The sequence below is a fragment of the Leuciscus leuciscus genome (assembly GCF_965113295.1).
Source record: "Leuciscus leuciscus genome assembly, chromosome: 10".
Classification (NCBI taxonomy): Eukaryota; Metazoa; Chordata; class Actinopteri; order Cypriniformes; family Leuciscidae; genus Leuciscus; species Leuciscus leuciscus.
This window is the reverse complement of record NC_138734.1, coordinates 33,024,965-33,046,800: the sequence shown is the minus strand read 5'-3', so window position 1 is coordinate 33,046,800 and position 21,836 is coordinate 33,024,965. Positions and strand designations below refer to the sequence as shown.

Sequence of the window (21,836 nt, the reverse complement as noted above, 5' to 3'; positions counted from 1 at the left end):
TGAGGCTACAAACAAAAGAACAAAAAATAGGATGGCCTGGAGTTAGAATCATAATCAAATTGCTAAGTGATGCAGGGTGTGCTTACATAATGTATAAGCAATCTCAAATTTACTGTAGTTATGAGTATATGAATCTGCAAAGTCTAATAGTTCATAATCATTAATGTTAGAAATGAATAATTCACTGGATTTTAACTGGTGGAGACCCCAAAATGGGTCACAAGTCTGTTCTAAAAGGGTCCTAATGCCATTTATAAAATGCAACTAAGCATGTAACCATGCATAGTTAATAATTGTATTTATTTTTTTAAATGCTTCCCATATCTTGAAACCAATATTATCGATTTGACTGTACTGACTTTTGTACACTGGAAGAAAATTTTGTAATTTTCTGCCACAACATTATCCGTTAAGTTTCCCCTAAAGTTTAACCCTAAAACACAACACAATGCATTGCGTATTTCAAAATATGAATATGATCCCCGTGAAAAATTTATACAGAAAATTCCTTCACAGTAACATTGGGCCCTATTTTTATGGGTTTTTCCAACGCTATCTCACGACCAATTCGTACGAATGATAAAAAGTTGGCTAATTCGTACTAATTCGTACAACCTCACTCGTACGAATTTGTACGATTTGTCTAAACCCACGTGATGGGTAGGTTTAGGGGCGGGGTCAGGGGTAGGTCATTCGTATGAATTCATACGAATTGGCAAATTCGTAAAATATGTACGATTTTGCAAAAATCGTACTAATTCGTACGAGTCAGGTCGTATGAATTCGTACGAATAAGCCACCTCGTAGAATTTGTACGTTTTCCCGTGAGATCGGGTTGGTTTTTCTTGGAGTGTAGAGCTGCTTTTGAAGTTGTTTCATAATTTATGAACTTTGCAACATTGACTCTTATTGAACAGAACTGAATCAACAATGGATCTGGTTTGCTTTTTTTTTGCTGAAACTGCGTTGTTTCATAATTGATGAACTTTGCAACATTGACACTGTCATTGAACTGAAGTGACTCACTGTTAAAGGGATAGTTCACCCAAAAATGAAAATTCTGTCATCATTTACTCACCCTCAAGTTGTTTCAAACCTGTATGAATTTATTTTTTCTGCTGAACACAAAAGAAGATATTCTGAAAAATGTCGGTAACCAAACAGTTGATGGACCCCATTGACTTTCATAGTAGAAAAAAAAAAAAAAACTATGGAAGTCAATGGGGTCCATCAACTGTTTGGTTACCGACATTTTTCAGAATATCTTCTTTTGTGTTCAGCAGAAAAAATAAATTCATACAGGTTTGAAACAACTTGAGGGTGAGTAAATGATGACAGAATTTTCATTTTTGGGTGAACTATCCCTTTAAGCTGAATTGAGCTGAGCAATGACACTAGTCTTAGAGCTGTTTTTTCCCTGTCTATTACTATGAAGTTGCTCACTTTTTGTTGAAGTTAAAACCATTTGTTTTGTATGCACTATATAAATGTGACTTGACTTGTGTTGTTGTCAGAATCTGCGTGTCCATTCAAACAGTATTCTGCTGCAAATCCATGTGTCACTTAGAGACAAATTAGGCAGATGCTATCATGAACAGGCTGTGCGACATGCCTTCATCCTCGAACACCTTCAGAGAGAAGGAAACCAGATTGTCATGTTAATATTACTAATTAGTAATATCAATCCATTTCAGTGTTTGAGTTTAATGTCATTTTTTCCCCTCTTCTACAATAAACGTACGAGTGAAGATTATTCTAACTGCTGATTATAAGTTATGCTATCTTCTTAAAGGGGACATATCATGCTAAATACACTTTTTTAGCCCTTAAATGCATTTTGTTGTATATTTGGAGTGTTTAGAAGCACAGAAAAGTTGAAATTATTCTCTTCAGGTGCTTCGTTGATATCTTTATATTCTGTTTTGGTCATATTTTTCAACCGGTTCAGATTTTTCTGTCTATTTGCAGCGGAACTGCCAAATAAGGACATCGACTTCCGGCCCAACACTTCCAGCAATCCGCCATTTTTATTTCTCACTGCAATTTTGTAGTCCAAGCTAAAGGATGCAGAAGTTACGAGAGGGTAAGTTAAAATGTTCGGTTGTTGGATGTAGTAACCCACACGCTTCATTACACCGTCTAATGTAGATGAACTGCCGCGCTTGTGACAGGGTGTATGTTTAACTGAAAGAACGAGCAGAGAGAGAGACACGGTCGCGCGCGCGCGCTCTCTCTCTTCAGGCGAAAGTGTAAACAAGACTTCACCGTCTCCAAACTAGACGCTGTCTTGCTCTCTCTCTCTCTCGCACATATTAATCAAAATAAATCGACACGGTGGTAAAAGGTCGGAAGACCAAAGTTTCATGTGTAAATACAGTAACACACCATTGCGATACATCCATATGAAGACGTTGTTCTGCAGGTTCGTCCTCTTCATTTTCATCTCGCTCCGGCTCCGACTCTGGCTCGAACATGTAAGGCTGGATGGACAAGTCTTCCGTTGTTGACATTTTGTTAATAACGTGTGAATAAAACGTTTCTGTGCCGCTAGATAATCGTATCTCTGCTATCAAACTACAAAAATGGCTGAAGGGGGCGGAGTTGAACCGAGTGTCACCGCTACAACCTGGAGAGGGGGAGGGGTATGAAGTGTCTCAATTGTATTTAAAGAGACCGCATCAAAACGAGTTGCTCTCAGACGCACATCAGAAAAGGGGTAGAAAAGGGGCCTGTGGAGCTATAATAATGAGGAATTCAGACCCAAGCATTGCAGTTCTGCTTTATATAGACCACAAATGTATGATTTATATGTAAAAAGGAACGATTTAAAAGCATGATATGTCTCCTTTAAGATTAGTTTATAAACGAATAACTAAAAAAAAATTCAGTTTACTCAATGTTATATTTCCAAGCGTAGTACACAATTTAGCTTACACTCAACAGCGTTTGAGCACAGCCACTTTATTGGCTCGCCTTCCCGCTCATTGGAGGTCAACACCATTTAACAGATGCAGCTAATAGCAGGTGCTTGAGGACACCAAACAATATACTTTCTCATAAAAATAAATTATTAGTGAAATTTACTGTCCTCTAAAAGGCTCAGGAAAAATCCTAGCTTGACAGTTTCATCACCTTCACTATAGATATTACAGTGAACCAGTTTAGTGCTTTGTTTCAAGGAAGTCCTGGAGAGAGCTATCCGTTAGCATTTCCATTCATTTCAAGGGCAGTAGCTCGGCTAGAACAGGAAGTATGCAACTTGTAAGACAAAGACTGTGCTTTTAAAATGCATGGTAAAAGTCGGTATGCTAAATGTTAGTACAAATATTTGTGGCATACTATACATATATGGACTCAAATATGAAATAGACATTTAAAACTCTTCTGATTTCATGGGGTCCTTGCATAAAACATGTCCTATATGATGATTCCAGTATTCCACAATACCCATCACTCCCCCAGAGACATTTCAGTCAGAGAGTTTTCCTTTCTCCCATGTGTGTGTAATGTCTGGGCTAATAAACACAAGGTAAATGTAGTCAAAAGACTTCCATGAGTGAAGTTGAGGCTGAATTATGGATGAGTTGTATGAGTTGTATGAGCTGTATGGAATTCATTGTGGATTTGCTGACAGTTCTGGTGCACCTTGATCCAGAGGGAGAGAACGAGAGAGAAAGAGAGAGCATTTGGGGAGAGAAGTATAGTAAATCCTCCCCCCTCATCCTATAGTCACTGCGATATAGTGCTAACCCTTCACCAGTCCGTCCAATCGTTTCATCCACAGTGTGAATTTACTGCAGGCTATATTCCTGTATAGTAGTTACCCACATTCACTGTTTTGTGTTGTATATATATATATATTATCACTGTGACATTTTTATTTGCAAAAATTACACACACCCGTTGGGTTTTCATGTTTTACCGTATGTGGACATGATTTTTATACAACACAAATTGTATATTCTATCCCAAAACCATAAACCTACCCAGCAATCCTCGACTGATTATTCCATGAATATTCCTTTTAAAAAGCAGACATTTCTTTACAATAGACTTCGGTATGAGTTTAATCTGCCAAGTGTTGATACCTTTGCATATCTGGTTGACAATACACACTAAAAGTTCACAAGAAAAACTACCACTTGCTCAACAGCATTGCAAATACCTCAGCAACCCTTAATTATTTATAAAAGACGATATTGTTTCTGTAATATATAATAGTCCCATGTATATTGTAGATGTCAAGTTGGTATATAATGAGCTTATTCTCTCCATGTAATACAGTAGAACCAATTGTGTTCTGTGACACATCTGCTGGGAGTAAATTAATTAAAAGTAAATCAAACTTCCCATCATAATGGTGACTTCAAACAAAAGTCTTCACACTATTATTCCACAATGCGGTATATAATATGTTATTTTTTTTCATAGTAATTTGTTTGTTATGACAATATGACCTACCCTGAATTACAGTAATACTCTGAATACAATATTTTATTGCAAGAAATAACATTCAAATCTACATTTTAAAAAAATCCTGGCAATTTTCTTTAGTGTTTTGTACAAAACAACAACAACAAAGAAACCCAAGAATATCCAAGCTTGAAAATTTCAAGGGGCAATAATGGAAACAGACTGCTATGCTGTCAGAATGAGTCGTCTCATCGCATGCTGCAGTTCACACGCATATGACGCTGCAGCATAGCTATTTTTGACACATACAATTCGTAGTATAATGGTTGAAACTGAGCATGTGAGTATGAGTGGCTGCTTAACCGTGCCATTTACTGTCACAACACCAATTACAGCTTTTAACCGAGATATACTGACAGAATTAGTGAGACATTTACTGACTAGCTACTGTATCTGTGCTTTGGAGAATATTATCCTTTGAAAAGTTGACTTGTAGGTAATCATCTTTTCATGAAGGGAAAAAATTCTAGAAATGCCTGGAATGTGATTTATACAGAAAATAAAGTGTGGGAGGAGTGAAAGTGAGGGTGAAAAACACTGGCAGAACAGATGCTAAGTTTGCATAGCCGTATATATATGCACATGGAAACTCACACACGCACACATACATACACCTACACACCCGTTTACCGCTCGATCCTGTTCTCAAGCTGCATTTCTTCCATTCCTGCACTCAGATTCTCTCCTTTTTTAGCACTGAAACATCATGCTCTCCTCCTATGGCCCTGGGCCCACTAGACACTATAAAAAGATACTGGCTCATGAAATATAGAGAGTGTTCGGGATTCAATTTTATGGTGCCTATTACTGCAAATTGTAATATGGCTAATTACTCATCGCCGAGTAGGATTGCTTCAGCAATTGTCTCGTGCCCCAATCACACGAAATTTCAAGCAAATGGCACCTGAGGGGCGTCAATTGAGCATTCATTATTTTAATTATGTGGACTTATGATTTACCTTCGCAGACGGAGAGAACAAGGCAATTTGAAAGTCTTAGACTATGATTTCCTCATGGGTACTGAATCCATTTTGTACAGCTTTTCAGATGAACCAGTTTAAGACAAGCTAGAGAGATAACACTTTTTTTTTTTTCTGAAACCAATGTCGTTATACTGATAAATGATCTGACGATTATGTCTTGGCCGTTCATAAATGACATATTTTTATTTGTAGCTTATTTCTTTCAAAGCACTTGTCAAATCAGTCTTAGTGAATCACAGTGTTAAGCACAGTTAGCTTGGAGAGTTATTCATCTTAAGTTTTGCTGTGGATATTGAAAATCTGAGAATGAGATGGATGGAATTGCTTTTTAAGACTAGTATGATGGAGGGGGCAGAAAATATTGGATTTATTTCACACTTTTTAGGACTGATTCGATTATGGTTCATCGCTAATTTCAATAAAAATGGTTGCCGTATGAAAGTATTGAAGTATTTCTACTGTGTAAAAAAGCACAATTTGACACATTCTATAAACTATTAAATGACATGCTCGAAGCAGAGCACAAAATAGCAATCTGCATTCTGAATGTGAAAGAAATATAGTATAAAATATGTAAATATAGTAATATTTTGTGCAACTTTTGCTACATACATTTTTCATGTTCATGATTTCTGCAGTAGACTTGTTTTTCTCTCCCACAAATCCGTGCCTGACCTTTATGTGATTGGTTTTCTAAGAAAAAAGGGGTCATCCGTTTCTCTCTCGGCAACAGAGCATATGCTAGACTCTTGACCTGTGGCCACTTCACTTCCATCTCTTCATGCTAATTCATTACTTACATACATGAAAGCACACTGTACACCCCCACGCATTGTGGATTTGCTCTGAACATTCGTTACCGCCATCCTCTGAGGTCTAAATTTGTCAGCGGGGTTAAGAGGGACAGAGGGGGCTGATATTGGCTGAAGAGATGGGCGATTAACTGTGTGGCTGACTCAGGCGGCTGGTGTCTTTGTATGTCAGGGCACGATGGAAAAGCCAATGAAACAGTTCTCAGAGGGTGTCATAAACTCTGCTTTATTGCCGGTTTGTGTTGCCTTTGCAGATTAAGTTCAAAGAGAGATGGTTTCTCTTCTCCCTCCATCTTAAATCCCATTTCTATTGAGTTTCTTCTATGGATATATTCTCAGGGCCTCTGAGAAATAACCCTGCAGTCAGCAGCTGCAGGGTTGAGAGTGATTGTAAATGAGGGAGGATTACTCCCTCAGGGTGCTTTTAACCCCTCAGACTCTGGATAGAAGTATGGTTGGGCTTTCTTTAGATGATAGTGACTCATCTCGCAGTATCCGTGTCTTAAGGTGTTTTTTGCAGCCATTTACTCATGATGCTTCTCATGAGTCAGACTTGTTTTTTCTTTGTCCAAAACATTAAGTAATAAAATTGGGCTCTGTCATGAAATTAGAATATCTTTTATTATTTTCCAGCTACTTTTATAAGTATAGGCTATACTACACTACAACAGTGAGGTGTAACTAAAAATAGTGGCTATAGCTAATTAACTGCATTGTTCAGTATGACGCTGGTTCACTCAGCTTAAAACAGTGTCAACAAGTACAGCATAGTAGTCTTACAAATCAACCCCATTGCTGTTTTAAACACAATTTGTTGCAGCCAAAGCTTAAAAACCGAGCAAGCATAGGTAATAATAAACTAAACTCACCTTTTTCTGCCGTAAGCAGCAGTAGGAAGTCCGCTTTATTTTTAGTGAACGAGAGTAACCGATTCATTCCTTCCGCAAAACTGCCTGTCAATCTATCTATCTATCTATCTATCTATCTATCTATCTATCTATCTATCTATCTATCTATCTATCTATCTATCTATCTATCTATCTATCTATCTATCTATCTATCTATCTATCTATCTATCTATCTATCTACTGATCTATCTATCTATCTATCTATCTATCTATCTATCTATCTATCTATTGATCTATCTAACTGTCTGTCTGTCTATCTAAAGCTGATTTCAGCTTCAAGATAGATAGATAGATATATAGATAGATAGATTGTAGGCTAAGTGATTTCTAATTTTACTAGGCCTAGTTTATTTACTTTGATGATTTTGTGTTCATGTTCCTTGTGAGTTGATGTTCCTCTGAAAAGTCTGGTATCCAGTCTAATATCAAATGTCGCATGAGTTTATGGTTTTACTTAGAAGTAAACAAAGTGACTAGGCCTAGCATAAAGTCCATGTTGAAAAGGCTAATTTGGCTCGTTCTGCTTCTATAGTGTTAAAACCGCAATGTTTAGCTACGCTTAGGCTACGTCAGGGTTTCTGAAACTCAGTCCTGGAGGGCCACTGTCCTGCACAGTTTAGCTCCAACCCTGATCAAACACACCTAGCTGTGAGTTTCTAGTGATCCTGAAGACATTGATTAGCTTGCTCAGGTGTGTTTGATCAGGGTTGGAGCTAAACTGTGCAGGACAGTGGCCCTCCAGGACCGAGTTTGAGAAACCCTTAGGCTACGTAATGGGATACCAAGAAGCCAGAGCTAATTCTTAGAAAATATATTTTTGACATGATTAGCATATTTGTTCCTGATCTGTACATAGGTAGCCTATAGCCTAAATATTGGCAAGCTCATTGCTCATACATTGATCTCTTTATGTCTTCCTTTGCTCTTCTGGCAATTTTATTGTACTCAGAGATATTTAGTTAAAGGTGCTCTAAGTGATGTCACGCGTTTTTTAGGCCAAAACATTTTTTGTCACATACAGCAAACATCTCCTCACTATCCGCTAGCTGCCTGTCCCCTGAACACACTGTAAAAAAACGCGGTCTCTGTAGACACCACAGGCTCCACAAACGCCAACAAAAACAAACTGGGCTCACCCGCACCACGAAACACAACAAACAGTGCTCCAGCCAATCACCGACAAGTATTTGAGGGGTGTGGTTTGGGGGTTAGTGCGCGTGCACATGAAGGGGGTGTGTGGAGGAGAGAGAAGCGTGAAGAGGGAAGTTTGAATTATGGCCGACACACGACTAAAGAGACGACGTTCCGATGAACAAATTGCAAAGAAGAGGGACAAGGATAAGGGACAAGGATAAGGAACGCGCGAAGTCCCGAATTTACATCGGAAAAACCCTCGAAAGGTGGCGAGAACTCCGCCGGCAGAAGGGCTTCCAATCCGACATTCAGTTGCTCTGTTTTTGCAGAACAGGTAACGTTAAATCCATTTTTCTTTCTAAATTGACGTTCATGTTCGCCAAACCAACACAAGGATGTAATTAGCTAGAACTATGCAGTCAGCGTTAGCTTTGGTGAATACAACATATATGTTTCAGCTAGCGATCAATCTCTATTGTAAATGGTCAAGCAAATTCACAGTAGGGCGACAATTTGTGTGAATGATTGTTTTCACCCACGGTTTGTTATGGATTTGAATGTTCATTTATAGGCTATTGACAACTTTGACTAAATTTGTTTACGCCGCCGCCGTTGTTTATGCTCACTGGGAAACGCAAGCTAACGTTATCTTGCTATTATTGCGTCCTTGTATGGGAGCTAACGTTATAGTTATAACCTCAGGTGGCGAAACGATTTTAAGACAATGTTTCTCTTTTTCTGCATTCTGTTCTGCAATATATAAAAGCATTTATCTAACTTGGTGACATTACACATTGAATGAAGTATCAGTAAAACTTAACTTTGTTTTTAGTGATTACTTTGACTTTCCTTTATGCCGGAAGGGAGGGGAGGAGGGAGGAGACGGGATGAGGAGGAGGGAGGGTCTAGCTAGCCTCCGTTTTGTTTGACAACAATTCGAATGTCAACACTCCCGGCATCACTTAGAGCACCTTTAAGGGGTGGTTGATTATGATTTCACTTTTCTACCTTTAGTTAGTGTGTATTGTTGCTGTTTGAGCATAAACAACATCTGCAACGTTTAAAAGCAAATATTTTAAAGAAATCGTTTTTTAAGAACTACAACAAACGGCTGGTAGGGACTACACAACATTCCTCCCAGGTTAGTTACATCACCAACCCTCGAATTTACATAAACCCCGCCCCCGGGAACGCGATTTATAGATTATCATGACAGAATATGCTAATCAATGACTAGAAGATAGTTAACTCCACATCAGCTGCATAAATTCTTCAACTAACCATTCAGAAATGTACTGTTGCATTCTACATGTTGTCACGTCTTCTTGAGTCTCTCCATCATTGTCTGACTCCGGTTTAGGCTAAAAGTTTTAGTGCATGTCTGTGAGGTAAAAGGACACGAGCTGTTGAAGCTCCGCCCTATGCAAAAGCATTTGCATTTAAAGGGACAGACACAAAAACGGAGCGTTTTTGCTCACCCTCAAAAAGTGACAATTTTAACATGCTATATGAAAATATATGTGGAGTATTTTGAGCTAAAACTTCACATACACACTCTGGGGACATCAAAGACTTATTTTACATATTGTAAAAAAGGCATTATACCACCCCTTTAACGACTTGTTTGTTGTTAACCTACTTTGTTTCTTATTAAAAGCTGATCATTATTAACTAATTTACTTAACAGTTCATGGTTTTATTATTTTTATGATTCATTTTTATTCTTTACTAATAAATCAAATCATTTTGATTCATCACTTCTCAATCTGACTGGATCTCTGCATCAGATAGATAGATAGATTCATGTTTATGTGCCTTATGACAATATGTGAGGAAATAGTATACTGTCATCAAGCCTAATGCTATCATCCTCTAAATGTGTTAACACCAGGCATCTTTGCTTTGAAAACAAAGGGAACTGACAAAAAGAGAGTCTGAACCGCATGGCCATATCCCTTGGTAATCACTATTTTGGTTTCCAAGCTGAAGCTGGACTGCTGACGTTGAAAAGATGATCAGCACTTCACCAAATGCTCCAGCCTCAGCAGAACACCACGAATGTCAAGTTTTAAAAGAAAGTAGAAAATTGATGAGAAAGCAGACCATAGAAAATATCATACAGAAGCAGCAAACACCTACATCAAAACCAATTCTTCCGATTCATTTCTATTTGTCACCAGTCCTGCTTAATTATTAATAAAAAAGGCAGGTCAATGTGTTTGTGTAATACATAGAAAGCATATATAGGCTAGACAAATAAGCATTCAAAACCGATCATTAATACTGCTACACCAGTTGCCCTGCATAATTCTTTACCATAAATAATTTGTCATAAATAAATAATTAAATGACACGACCACATTATGTATCATTATGAACCACTGGTTCCTACAGTAATGAGGAATAATTTATTTCACCATAGATTTTCTCTTTTCTCTGCATATTTATTAACTGGCAGTGCGGCCGAAGAATTGCATTTAATCATCATATACCTGAGATGAGTAACAGTTTGTTTACACAGCATTTGTCCAAAATGTAAAAGTGTTTGCGATTAATGACATGATTTACATAGAATTAATGAATTGCTTAATGTACAGGATGGCATGAACAACAACACAAAGTTACCAAGACATCATGTAATTCAAGAGTATTTTAAGACTAAAGGCACAATTCCATATTCCCACACACCATAATATCTGCATTTCTATTCTCAAATTTTTTTTTTTTTGAGTATTTGAGTATTGTTTATTTGAGCCCCACCTTCCAAAATATGATGTGTTCATGGATTTAGTAATTTAATCCATGATATGAACTAAAACAATAATTAGCAGAGCCACATTAACCCAAGGGATCGAATGGGCTGCAGCCATGCTCAAGCTCAAGGGGGCCCTGTGAACAGGAGATAGCATATTAATTAAAGCTGCAGTCCATAACTTTTTTGGGTTAAAAATTATCCAAAATAAATGTTTGAGCAAGTACATAACCAGCCAGTGTTCAAAACGATCTGCTTGTCTTAGCTCGATTCAAAACGGTAAGCTTACAATAATGTTTTTAATTCCAGTGGTACTGGTGGATTTCCGCTGGAAATTCGAGCTTGTCTTTGCGTCATTACGTCACATCTGTACACATAAAGAAGGAGTCTCGGCTAGTAGGGTATATTGCGTGTGAGGATGTTGGAGGTGGAGATTTATAGCCTTTTCTCACAGCACTTGATATAATTAAACTTATAAATTTGATGGCGGATCCAGAAAGGTTCAAACGACAATCACCAGTGACAACTGGAGATTCACCCGTTGTAAAACGCAAAAGACTTCGGAGTGGCTACAGAAAAAAAAGAGAATGCAACCGGGCCCATGCGAAAACAAGGATAAATATCGGAAGGGCTTTTGAAAGGTGGCGTGAACTCCGTGTTTTGAAGGGGTTAAAAACGGACGCAGAGACGGCTTTTTTTCTGCTGGACAGGTAAGACATCGCTTAAGCGATCGTTAGATTTAATCAGCGCGATTTACTGCAATGCTTTTTTTCACTTAGTTGGTCAGAACAAAAGTGGATGTTAGTTACTTGTTCAGATGACATTTTCCAGTGAAAATTCTTATGTTGGTCATCCTTCCAAAAAGCAGAATCTGTGATTCCGAATGACAGTATCCACACCGGCGCGGTGACTGACAGCCACACATTCTCCTAAAAAATTGGATTCATCCGCGCTATGCTGTGCCGAGGCACAACCCACGTAAACTTGAAAATTCGCGGATAACTGCAATTGCAGATTTCAAACAGAGATGGCGACAAAAAGGAAAAACTACAGACTGCAGCTTTAAAGCTGCAGTCGGCAAGTCTGGCAGATTGAGGGGACTTAGCCACATTTTTTAATGTTTACTACTCTCATGCCCCTCCCCCACTACCACCAAGCACCCTCCCATCGAGTTTGTGCTCGTCAGTGCGTGTGCACCAGGTTTTCTGTGAACGCACCAGTCTCTTCAGCATCAAAGCATCATTTTCTTTCCTTGGTTGTTTTGGACCTCCTAGCTATGGTCGTTAACCGAGGAATTGGAAGCTTGTTAGTAGATTTTCACTCCACCATCACGCTTCGTACAATCCAACACACCTGCGAACTTCAGGCGTGTGCATGTGTTATTGTAACATGCGCAAGATGGGAGGGGGAATCTGTGGCGTGTGCACGAACTGTGACTGACAGTCAGATCTCACACAGCCCTGCGCTGATTGGACCAGAAGAACCGGGAGCAGTGGATTTTTGCAAAACAAATAACAGGCTCCAGGTGGAGGTAGAAGCGCAGGGTTTTTTCTAAAACCGGCTGATTTATGTTGTTCTGTCGGAGCATAGTGTCGGTTTCAGTGAATGTGATCAAAAAAATCTTGCCGACGGCAGCTTTAAATCAGGAATTTGATTTGTATACTGTAGTTTTATATCTGTTATCCTCAAATTGCAAAGTGGCCCCATAGCTCCAAAGTTCTTTTCCCAATGTTGACACTGCACTTAGAAGTAATCCCTGACTCTGACATACAAATTCCCAAATGCCATCAGAGAGAGATCATTTATGACGTTGGGGCTTCTAAAAAATTATTTGAGGTGGATGAAAACGCATTGAACTGTCTGTCAGTGATTTAAACTGAAAAACATGACCTTCTGTGCCGACTTTATTTTATTAGGGACTTTGCTTTTAAAAAGAACATGGAAAATGAGTTTTCAATGGCGCTGAGTGGCATTTCAGTCATTTTAGATCTCTGCTTGACTGTTTATGGGGTTGTAAGGACATGTTCGCTGATCAACATTCATACTTAAGGCCATTTATGGGCTCGTCCAGATAACACATGCTCTTGACTTCATTTGACCAGCTTTGGCATGTGTTGTCACTGGCAAGTCTGCTGTGCTTTTGTCGATACTCGGTAGTGATTCTTTGGTCACATCAATGCACATTTACAAGCTGAAAATTATAGACATGGATGCTCTTTTAGCATTATGCTATTCTAAAGTCCTGGCTCATGAATGTTAATTACTTCATGTGACCAGGCACTTAAAGGGATAGTCCATCCAAAAATGAAAATTCTGTCATAATTTCTTCAAACCTGCATGACCCAAAACAAGATTTTTTTTTTTTTAATTGGTAACCAACATTTTTTTTTTTGTTACTACTGACTTTTTTTGTATGAAAAAAACACATCTGGAAAAACACACACATAATATCTAATGTTCCAAAAAAGAAAGAAAGTCATAAATGTTTGGAAAAATATGAGGGTGAGAAAATTATTTTCATTTTTGGGCAAATTATACCTTTAAGGAAAGTTACAAAGCACTCATAAACCTAATTATTATTCATGAGCTGAATTTCCCCCAAAGTAGTATCCATAATGTTGCATGCATTTTCATGGATGGAAGCAATTAACACAATATTATGTAACCAAATATACTGGTTATATTAGCCCTGTTTGGTTCAACGTATACATTGAATGCAATATAAGTCCCTTTGGATTAAAGTGTCTTCCAAATGAATCAGTAGTTCACATAAAAGTTAACTTCACTACGTCCTGGGCTCCATTAAACTTTTTGTAATATTCCTCAGTTCATCTACAGACTGGACAAGCTTATAGCCTAGTAGGGCAAGAGTTCTGTTACACAAAGATTGAACTGTCTTAACAATGTCAAAGTTCAGATGTACTCTCCAACTCTGAGCTGTGGCTTTAGAGTCTCTTGTGGTGGAGTACTTAAAGTTCCAATCGGAAGAAGAAGGGACAGTGCCATTGGTGTTATGAGCAATCCATGTGAGAACTTTTTGATGCAAGTCCAGCCCCAGAAATCGATATATCTCCTTGACCTTTTCCTCAGGATTCAAGGCCAAGTCTTCATAACGCACCAATAGATACCTCCCTCTCAGCCATGTGGGGTTCTGCAAGCCGGTCTCCACAGAATACTCAATATCTCTGCACGTACTTGTTATCTGCGTCAGGTCCACGTACCGCGGTTGGCGGCCAGTGGCGTTCCAGATCTTCCAGGCCCTGAATTTGCCAACAAAAGCAGTCATGCGGGATGCAAGAATGGCTCGGGGGTCTCTCACCAAATGGACAATTCTCAAATCTAAACGGGGGTCTTCTGACAGCGTGCGTAGGTCGCCTACCTCTGGGATACGAACTGTTTTTATAACCACGTGGCTTCGTGCTTGGCAAGCCTGAGAGGCTAGAGTGAGGTTTAGCGCCTGGCACTTTTTCGGGCACCAGGATTCATCCGGTTGCCCTGCAAGAATCTCCTCGCCCCCCTCCAGGCAGACAGGCGGCGTGCACAGGGCATGGCTGGAGCTGCGGCGGAAAAAGGTCCCAGTCATGTGATCCTGTGGTTCAGGGCGAATGTAGCTCTCCAGGAAGCTGAAGTCACAGTTGTAGAGATTGAGCAGGAGGTCTCGGTAGGCCCCCAGAAGAGCTCTGCCATCCAAAGCCCTTTGTAGGCGGCTACTAGAATTGGTAAAGGCCTGTTGCACATGATAAAGAGGCTCAAAAACATAAAATATGCCAGGATGTTGATTGAAAAGCTGTCCGGTAAAGGAGGAGCCACTACGGGTTTGTGCAAACAGAAGGATGTGCTTCCGAGCGGTGGCAGTGCTACTGCTAGTCTCAGCAGGGACATGGATGTCATTGCAGAGAGATTTCCATCTCTGCTCTGGGGAAGAGAAGTAGAGAAAGTGAGATAATACGGCGCTCTTAAACCACAGAGGACATTATAGGGCCACAAAAGACCCAATTAGTTCAGCTTTATCTTTAATCAATCAGTTATTTGGGTAAGAAAAAAAAAACCTGGAGCTTTAGTTTGGGGGAAAAAAAGTTTCATTTTAACAAAAACTTTAATAAAGTGCAATTTTAAAAACATATCCTCAGAGCAGAGAGAAAATGTACAGCAATAATAGTTGTTTTGAAGACTTGGTTTGCCTCCTTCTGCGATGGTAATCATTTTACCATTTTGGAGCTGAGCATTATGTGAAAAAAAAAAAAAATAACGCATAAAACTGAAATATGAACAATGACTGCATTTCTTCACATATGAAAAAAGATGATGTGACTTTTGCTCAAAATGAACAATTACTATATATAGCAGGAGGGTGAGAGAGACTGATAACGAGTGTAATTACGGCTGATGAGCGACTGATTGCGCATGGCACATTAGGTTGTGCGAGTCGACGCTTTCTGGAAGTGCAAACAGCTGGTCCGTGAGGACATATTACGTTAGATTAATGATGAGATAATTGTAGAATTAATTATTGATATTCCATCTCTCGCTCCTTACAGCGGATGCGATGGGAATTTCCAGGTTGCATTTCTAACAGTTCTCTGCTAATTTCTTTCCTTACAAACTCACTCATAACAGAAGTGATGACCTGAGAGAGATAAGCCTATAGAGAGAATGCCATTCGGAACCTTCAGCATAATCTTGTCAAACCAGCTAAAGCTACGTCTATAACCAAACATGAATTTTAATTGAATTTAAGTCTCTATGCAAACTATAATTTAATGGAGGGCTTAAACTGTGCTAAAAATGCATCCCGGCACTTGGACTTGAATGCAAATGAAATTGAGGACATATAGCAGATGGGTCATTGCTGTTATGCAGTTTTTGAGCTTCAAAAACTCCCTGTGTCAAAGTTTACGGGAGTATTCCTATAAATGGGTTTTCAGATATATGTTCTGGTCAAGCTCAGATACTTTATTTTTTCTTAATTCTAAGATTAATTACACAAGGGCAAGAAAATTAACAGAATGAGCCATGTTTAGAAATTATCATACCATAATATCATGTAATTTTTTCTAACAACATTAGATGCTTTAAAGTGTGAAAAACCAATTTCTAACCAACTAGATAAACAACTAACAATTTTTTTTTGTTGCAAAATTAACAGAATACATTATGCCTTATACTACTGTACTTGCTGAAAAGTAAAACTGAGGATATGTGGAAACTAAAAAATGACTACAGATTAAAACAGGTTTGTTTGAAATATTTTGATTAAAGAAACAAAATGAAGGTATTAAAAATCGAGAATATTTCTTAAGGAACTGGCAGATATAAATAGTGGAAAACCTTGTTGATTTGTTAATAAAAATACATGTAAATAAAATCCATCAGTAGGGTATTGTAAACCTGATGCTATTTGAATAAAAACCACCCATTTCCACTTCCAAATTTCATTTTCCATTCTGGGGGTGACAGTACTATTCTGGAGGAAAGCTCATACAATGTTAAATGTCACTGTGAAAATCGAATTCCTCATGTTACAGGACAGTGACTCACCTTTACCCTGTCGTCCTTGGCAGTGGGCGGAGTCTTGGCATGGGCCACTGAAGGAGTCATGGAGGGAGCGGATGGCAGTGTACTGCACCCCCAGGGATGTGCACACGAGCAGCAGTAGAGTCTTCCACGAGCACTCCATACTGCTCCGTTACCATCACATTCTTCACTCTGTGAGGAAAGCATGCACACTTACATTTACTTTTATTTTGCATGGCTTTTACTATAATAATAATATAGCATTCAGGAAGGATTACACTTTTCTTTGTTGGTCAGAGTTCTTTTTCTCAATTTTTAGACTTTAATGCAAGTGCATATCAAGAAGATTTGTTTAAAGTATGCATCAAATTGCAAATAGTGTGTCTGCTTTGCATTTGATAATCATCACATTGAGTGCTTGTGGAGTTCCATCACAAATAGGCAGATGTGAGATGCATTATCAATGTGGGAGCTAAAACCTAAACAAGGAGTTGTTTGGAATTGGGACTTTAATACATATTTTGATTATTCTCACAATCACAGAGTAGGCTACTTGGCCCTGTTTCCGTACTATTTCCATATTTAAATAAGTTCAAAACCATAACCACAGTAATAAAGGCTGCCATTTCTGTCACCTGGACTAGTGTTAAATAATTTGCTTTTTAATAGTTGACAGCAGAATAATTTTTGAGGCTCATATGAGTCTAGCGAACAAATTACAATGTTGATACATCTGAGTTAGAAATAATTCAAATAGTTTGCCAAATTTTGCCTATTATTCTATCATTGTGGTATAAGAGCATGTAAAAATGCTGACATGTTGTTTTACATAAAATGTAAATAGAAAAAATATATATATAAAAAAAAACTACAATAGTATCTCAGTGATCTTAAAATTACACTGTTCCTGTCCAAGCAAGCAGTTCTTGGCCGAAATAAGCTGTGATGTGGACTAAACATTTGTCATTTTGTCAAAGATCTGTCCATTAGCATGTGCTTCAAAACAATAATGTGAATTCTTCAATACCTCTGAATTGCTATTATTCAATTCAAAACTTTTAGAATTGCATCTCAGTGTTAGTCATAGATGACAACCCAAGCTAGTTGGTCTTTCTTCAGCTAAAAAATAACAACCGTTCCACTTTTAAATTGCCCAAAACCTGCTCCAAATCAATGCGTTTCTGCAGTTTCCAGTTCACGCTGGTTGAGGTGTTGCTATTAGAAATGCAATATCTGCAACATATTCTGTGCCTCTCATCACAGTCTCATTTCTCTTCAAATGATGGAAAATACCATCTTAAATAATGCAGTGCCTATTTTAGCAGCAATGTATGTTGCCAAAGGTTTCTCTTGAGCCAGCCGTTAAGAAACATTTCATCAATCAAAGGTGGCACAAAATTGGCAGTGATGGCCTCCAAGTACAATTTTCTCTGTTATTCCATGAATTTATATGGTCTGTGGTATCAGTGATTTTGTATGAAGAAAAGTAAGAAGCAGAAATCCCATTTCACACATTCTCTTCTGCAGCTAATATAAATTAACAGCCATGTCAGAAAAAAAAAAAAATGTAGCATGGGAATTCTGGACGTTTTCAGAATTTCAAACACATTGTTAGGGCATACATTTACTGATATGACAATCAAGCACTCAACAAACTCCTTATCAATGAACAGCCATTTTGGTTGCCTCAGGTTCCTTGCACTTTGCATGAAAAAGCTCTTGCTGGCCTGCTAATTGATGAACATTCAATGAGGTGGTTTCCCTGAGCTCTTCATTAGTCCCTGAGAGGGGCTAGTCACCACAGTACACTCTTAAAAATAAAGGTTTTAATTGGCATTTATGGTTCCATGAAGAACCATTAACACCCATGAACCTTTCCATTCCACAAAAGTTATTTATAGTGGGAAAGGGTTCTTTAGATTTTTTAAATGTTCTTCAAACTAATAAAACATTTTTCTTTTAAGAACTGCTCACTGAAAGGTTCTTTGGGTAACAAAAATGGTTCTACTATGGCATTGCGGTAAAATAAACGCCTTTTGGAAACTTTATTTTTATTTTGAAGTGTATAATAACAGTTATATACAGCTATTGGCACAAGAGAGCTGTTTTACTAAAGCACCATCAAGAGACTGATAAGATTGTTTTGTTTCTGTGACGATCAATGTATTGAATCCATTAATCTTACAGCTGCGTGACCTGCTGCTCACATTTTTGTGAACCTCTGGTTGGGTCAACTCTCATGTTTTCTGATAACTGCACTTTCTTTTATAAGAAAGAGGCCAAGAACACATTATGACGGCTCTTGAAGTAATAATAAAAAAAGAATCAATCTAACATATACTTCAGCGTCTGGACTGCAGTAAAGACAGTCTTTCTCTCTTCAATCACAGAGATCTTGAAGCCTCATTGGCTTCAGCTTTTATAGGACTTTCAGGCTTGTCTCTTATACAATAAACTCTTTTATGAATCTGCTTTTTCATCCAACAAACTGATTACCATATTGGGAATATAGGATGTAGGGGGGACATTTATTTCCATCAGTGTACACATATTGAGAGCTACGATTAGCTTTCTCTGCCATTTGACAAAATCTCTCCAGCCACATCGACCAACACAATCAAGCACGAGCACAATCATGCACTATCAGACATGAAAGTGCTACTGAAAGAAAATTGATATCTATTCATCTGTCACATTTCTCCCCTGTAAATGTCTTTGGGTCTCTTGACCTTGCTGTGAATATACTGTAATAATCTGCTTTAAAAACTCATTACAAAGATGACAGATGCTTTCACCTCACAATGCATTAAATATTTGAATACTTAGGAGTACAAAAATTAATCTCACCACTCATCTCAAAACTCACCACAATATAAACTTAAGTTTACTCCCTGCCAAAAAAAAAAAAAAAGAAAAGTTAAGCAAAAGAAATAAATGTTTTGCCAAGTTCTCAACCTACAGTATACATGATACGTCTTTAGCAAATTTTTAAACACCCTGAACTGAATCACAGGAATGAAAAGACTTTTAACTTTTGTTTTTATGACGAGCAAATGGATTTATTCCCTTGCAAATTTACCATTAAGATGTTAATACAAGACTAGAGAGATATGGAGGATTCTAAGGTATGTGAAAGAATGTTATTTATATGTGTCCAAACTCTTTATGTGTGTCTATATGCCTACAGGCACAGTATTATTCAAGGTTAATGCGTGTTTATGGTCAATATAGCTATAGGCAAAACACTAATGTGAGCGACAAATCAATAATATCCCAAAAAGCATAAATACAGTATTGATCAATAAATAACCATCAAAAAAGTCTATAGTGCATTACAAGCCTAAAATGGTTTGCTGATTTAAGATAGTCTCATAGCCTGACCAAGGTATTCATGGTCTCCAAGCCAAACCTGCTGAAAAGTACCAAAAAATTTCTTTAAAACCAGCCAATAGACCATTATGACCAGGGTTGGCGACCATAATAAGACTGGCAGTGCAATTTAGTCCGGTTTGCAATATTGTTATAGAAACAGCATGTTTGATATGGTATAATGCATAATCTTTTACTTTTTTTTCTTTCTGTATAATCCTGTTAAGTGATTTAAAAATGATTTAAATATTTTATCTTATTACACTTATAAAACGAATCATACTTAACTCTTTTAACAATGCTGCCACTTTAATTACACAAATAACTTATTAAATATTTGACAAGCATCTTACTGGTAGGCTATAGTGTAAATGTCACTGATCAGAATCCGGACTGAGCTATTCGCAGTTTACATTTCTAGTTTAGTTATAAGACTGAACCCAGACACATCTGTCAAGAGCATCACACAGCCTCCGCTGACACAACTTCTTGCCCAAGCTCCGGGAGAGGATGTAGGCTATCAAGCATTTGCAAGAAGTTAGTATGATCAGTATTGCGAGTATAATTTACACGGCAGACACACAACAAAAACCTAATGAACGAATTTAGATCGGAACGGACAGTGACGAGAGGACGATCCACGGATATCTTACCATTCACGATGCGCTGAAAGATTCCACGCATGGACTCGATCCAGTAAAGTTGCTATTCAGATAGTCCTGTGGTTCTCGAGTCAGCCCACCTATATATCAACCAAATGATACGTGTGCTGAGCGTCTGTAAGTGACAGATGGATAATGTTGGCTTTCTGAAAACGCAGGGGGTGGGCAGCGCGCGTGGATAACCAGTGGGGTTTTCTCTTCCTCTGTCATTGGTTTGTCTGCGTTCTGAAACGGGCTTCAGAGAAGACAAGATTCTGGTTGCTTGTACGGTACCTGACGTAGGCTACTACAAACCAGTTGCTTTTTGACTTTCCTTTTTTTAACAGTTCATTGCTTGTAGGCTACCTATAAGGGTTCACTCAAAAATGAAATTTCTGGTAGGCTATTTATTTACTCATCTTCATGTCGTTTCAAAATGTTATGATTTACTTTCACGTGGAACACAGATTAATCATCCAATGTAGCCTATTGATCAATCTTTTTTTTTTCATGCAGTGACAATAAATGGTGATGAAATAGCCTATACCAAGCAAAGGGATCCTAAGGCTATATATAGTCAATAAATCAAGTTCTTCAAAAGTAATAGCTTTGTGTAAAGAGGGCGACATTATTCATCATATTTTCCCTGTGCGTTAGACAAAGGAAAGCATCAAGACGCGAAAGTGGCGTTCACGTTTGCATGCACTTGCACTTATGACCTTATGCAGACCTTTTGTCTTCCGGTCTGTATTTTCACAGCGATCTTGCGTATTTATGAACGGCGTATCCACCTTCTCTGAAGCCCGTTTTAAAATCTTCCCGGTCGATTGACATTAGTTAAGACATCTGCTTTAAACACTACAATACTCATGATAACTTTCGTTAACTTTAGGCTACATTAAGTAAATCCACTTCAAAAGCGAATTACTCCTGGACAGCAATGCCATAGAAATATAGAGAGTGACCGCAAAGAAAATTATTCTAAAGATGGCGGCGCCCTCGTTTCTCTGGTGCATAAGGTTACGAATGCGAGAGATCGAGTGCTAGTGTAGGCTACTGCATTTACAGGTCAGTCCTATATTCGTAATAAAAAATCCGTTTGAAAGTCCGCTGCGATATCTTGTCCTTTTAACAGTTCGGCCTAAAACGTGCCCTGAAACGCTAGTCATTTGTCAGTTGCGTCTTGCTTTCGATATAAAAGTCTTCTCTACTTGACTGACTCACTCATTAAGACAGTCTTTGTCGCCATC

The 21,836-nt window shown here is 38.2% G+C and overlaps 1 protein-coding gene across 1 annotated transcript; it reads right to left on the bottom strand.

Moving 5' to 3' along the window:
* Window positions 1-11,049: 11,049 nt before the first annotated feature.
* LOC309507650 (carbohydrate sulfotransferase 1) lies at window positions 11,050-21,245 on the bottom strand. The gene is made up of 3 exons (XM_082181975.1): window positions 20,599-21,245; window positions 16,601-16,768; window positions 11,050-14,977 (listed from the first exon to the last, which is right to left on the bottom strand). Exons 2-3 carry the CDS (start codon window positions 16,737-16,739, stop codon window positions 13,848-13,850), a joined length of 1,269 nt encoding a protein of 422 aa, XP_082038101.1. The 5' UTR covers window positions 16,740-16,768; window positions 20,599-21,245; the 3' UTR covers window positions 11,050-13,847.
* Between the last annotated feature and the right edge of the window lie 591 nt (window positions 21,246-21,836).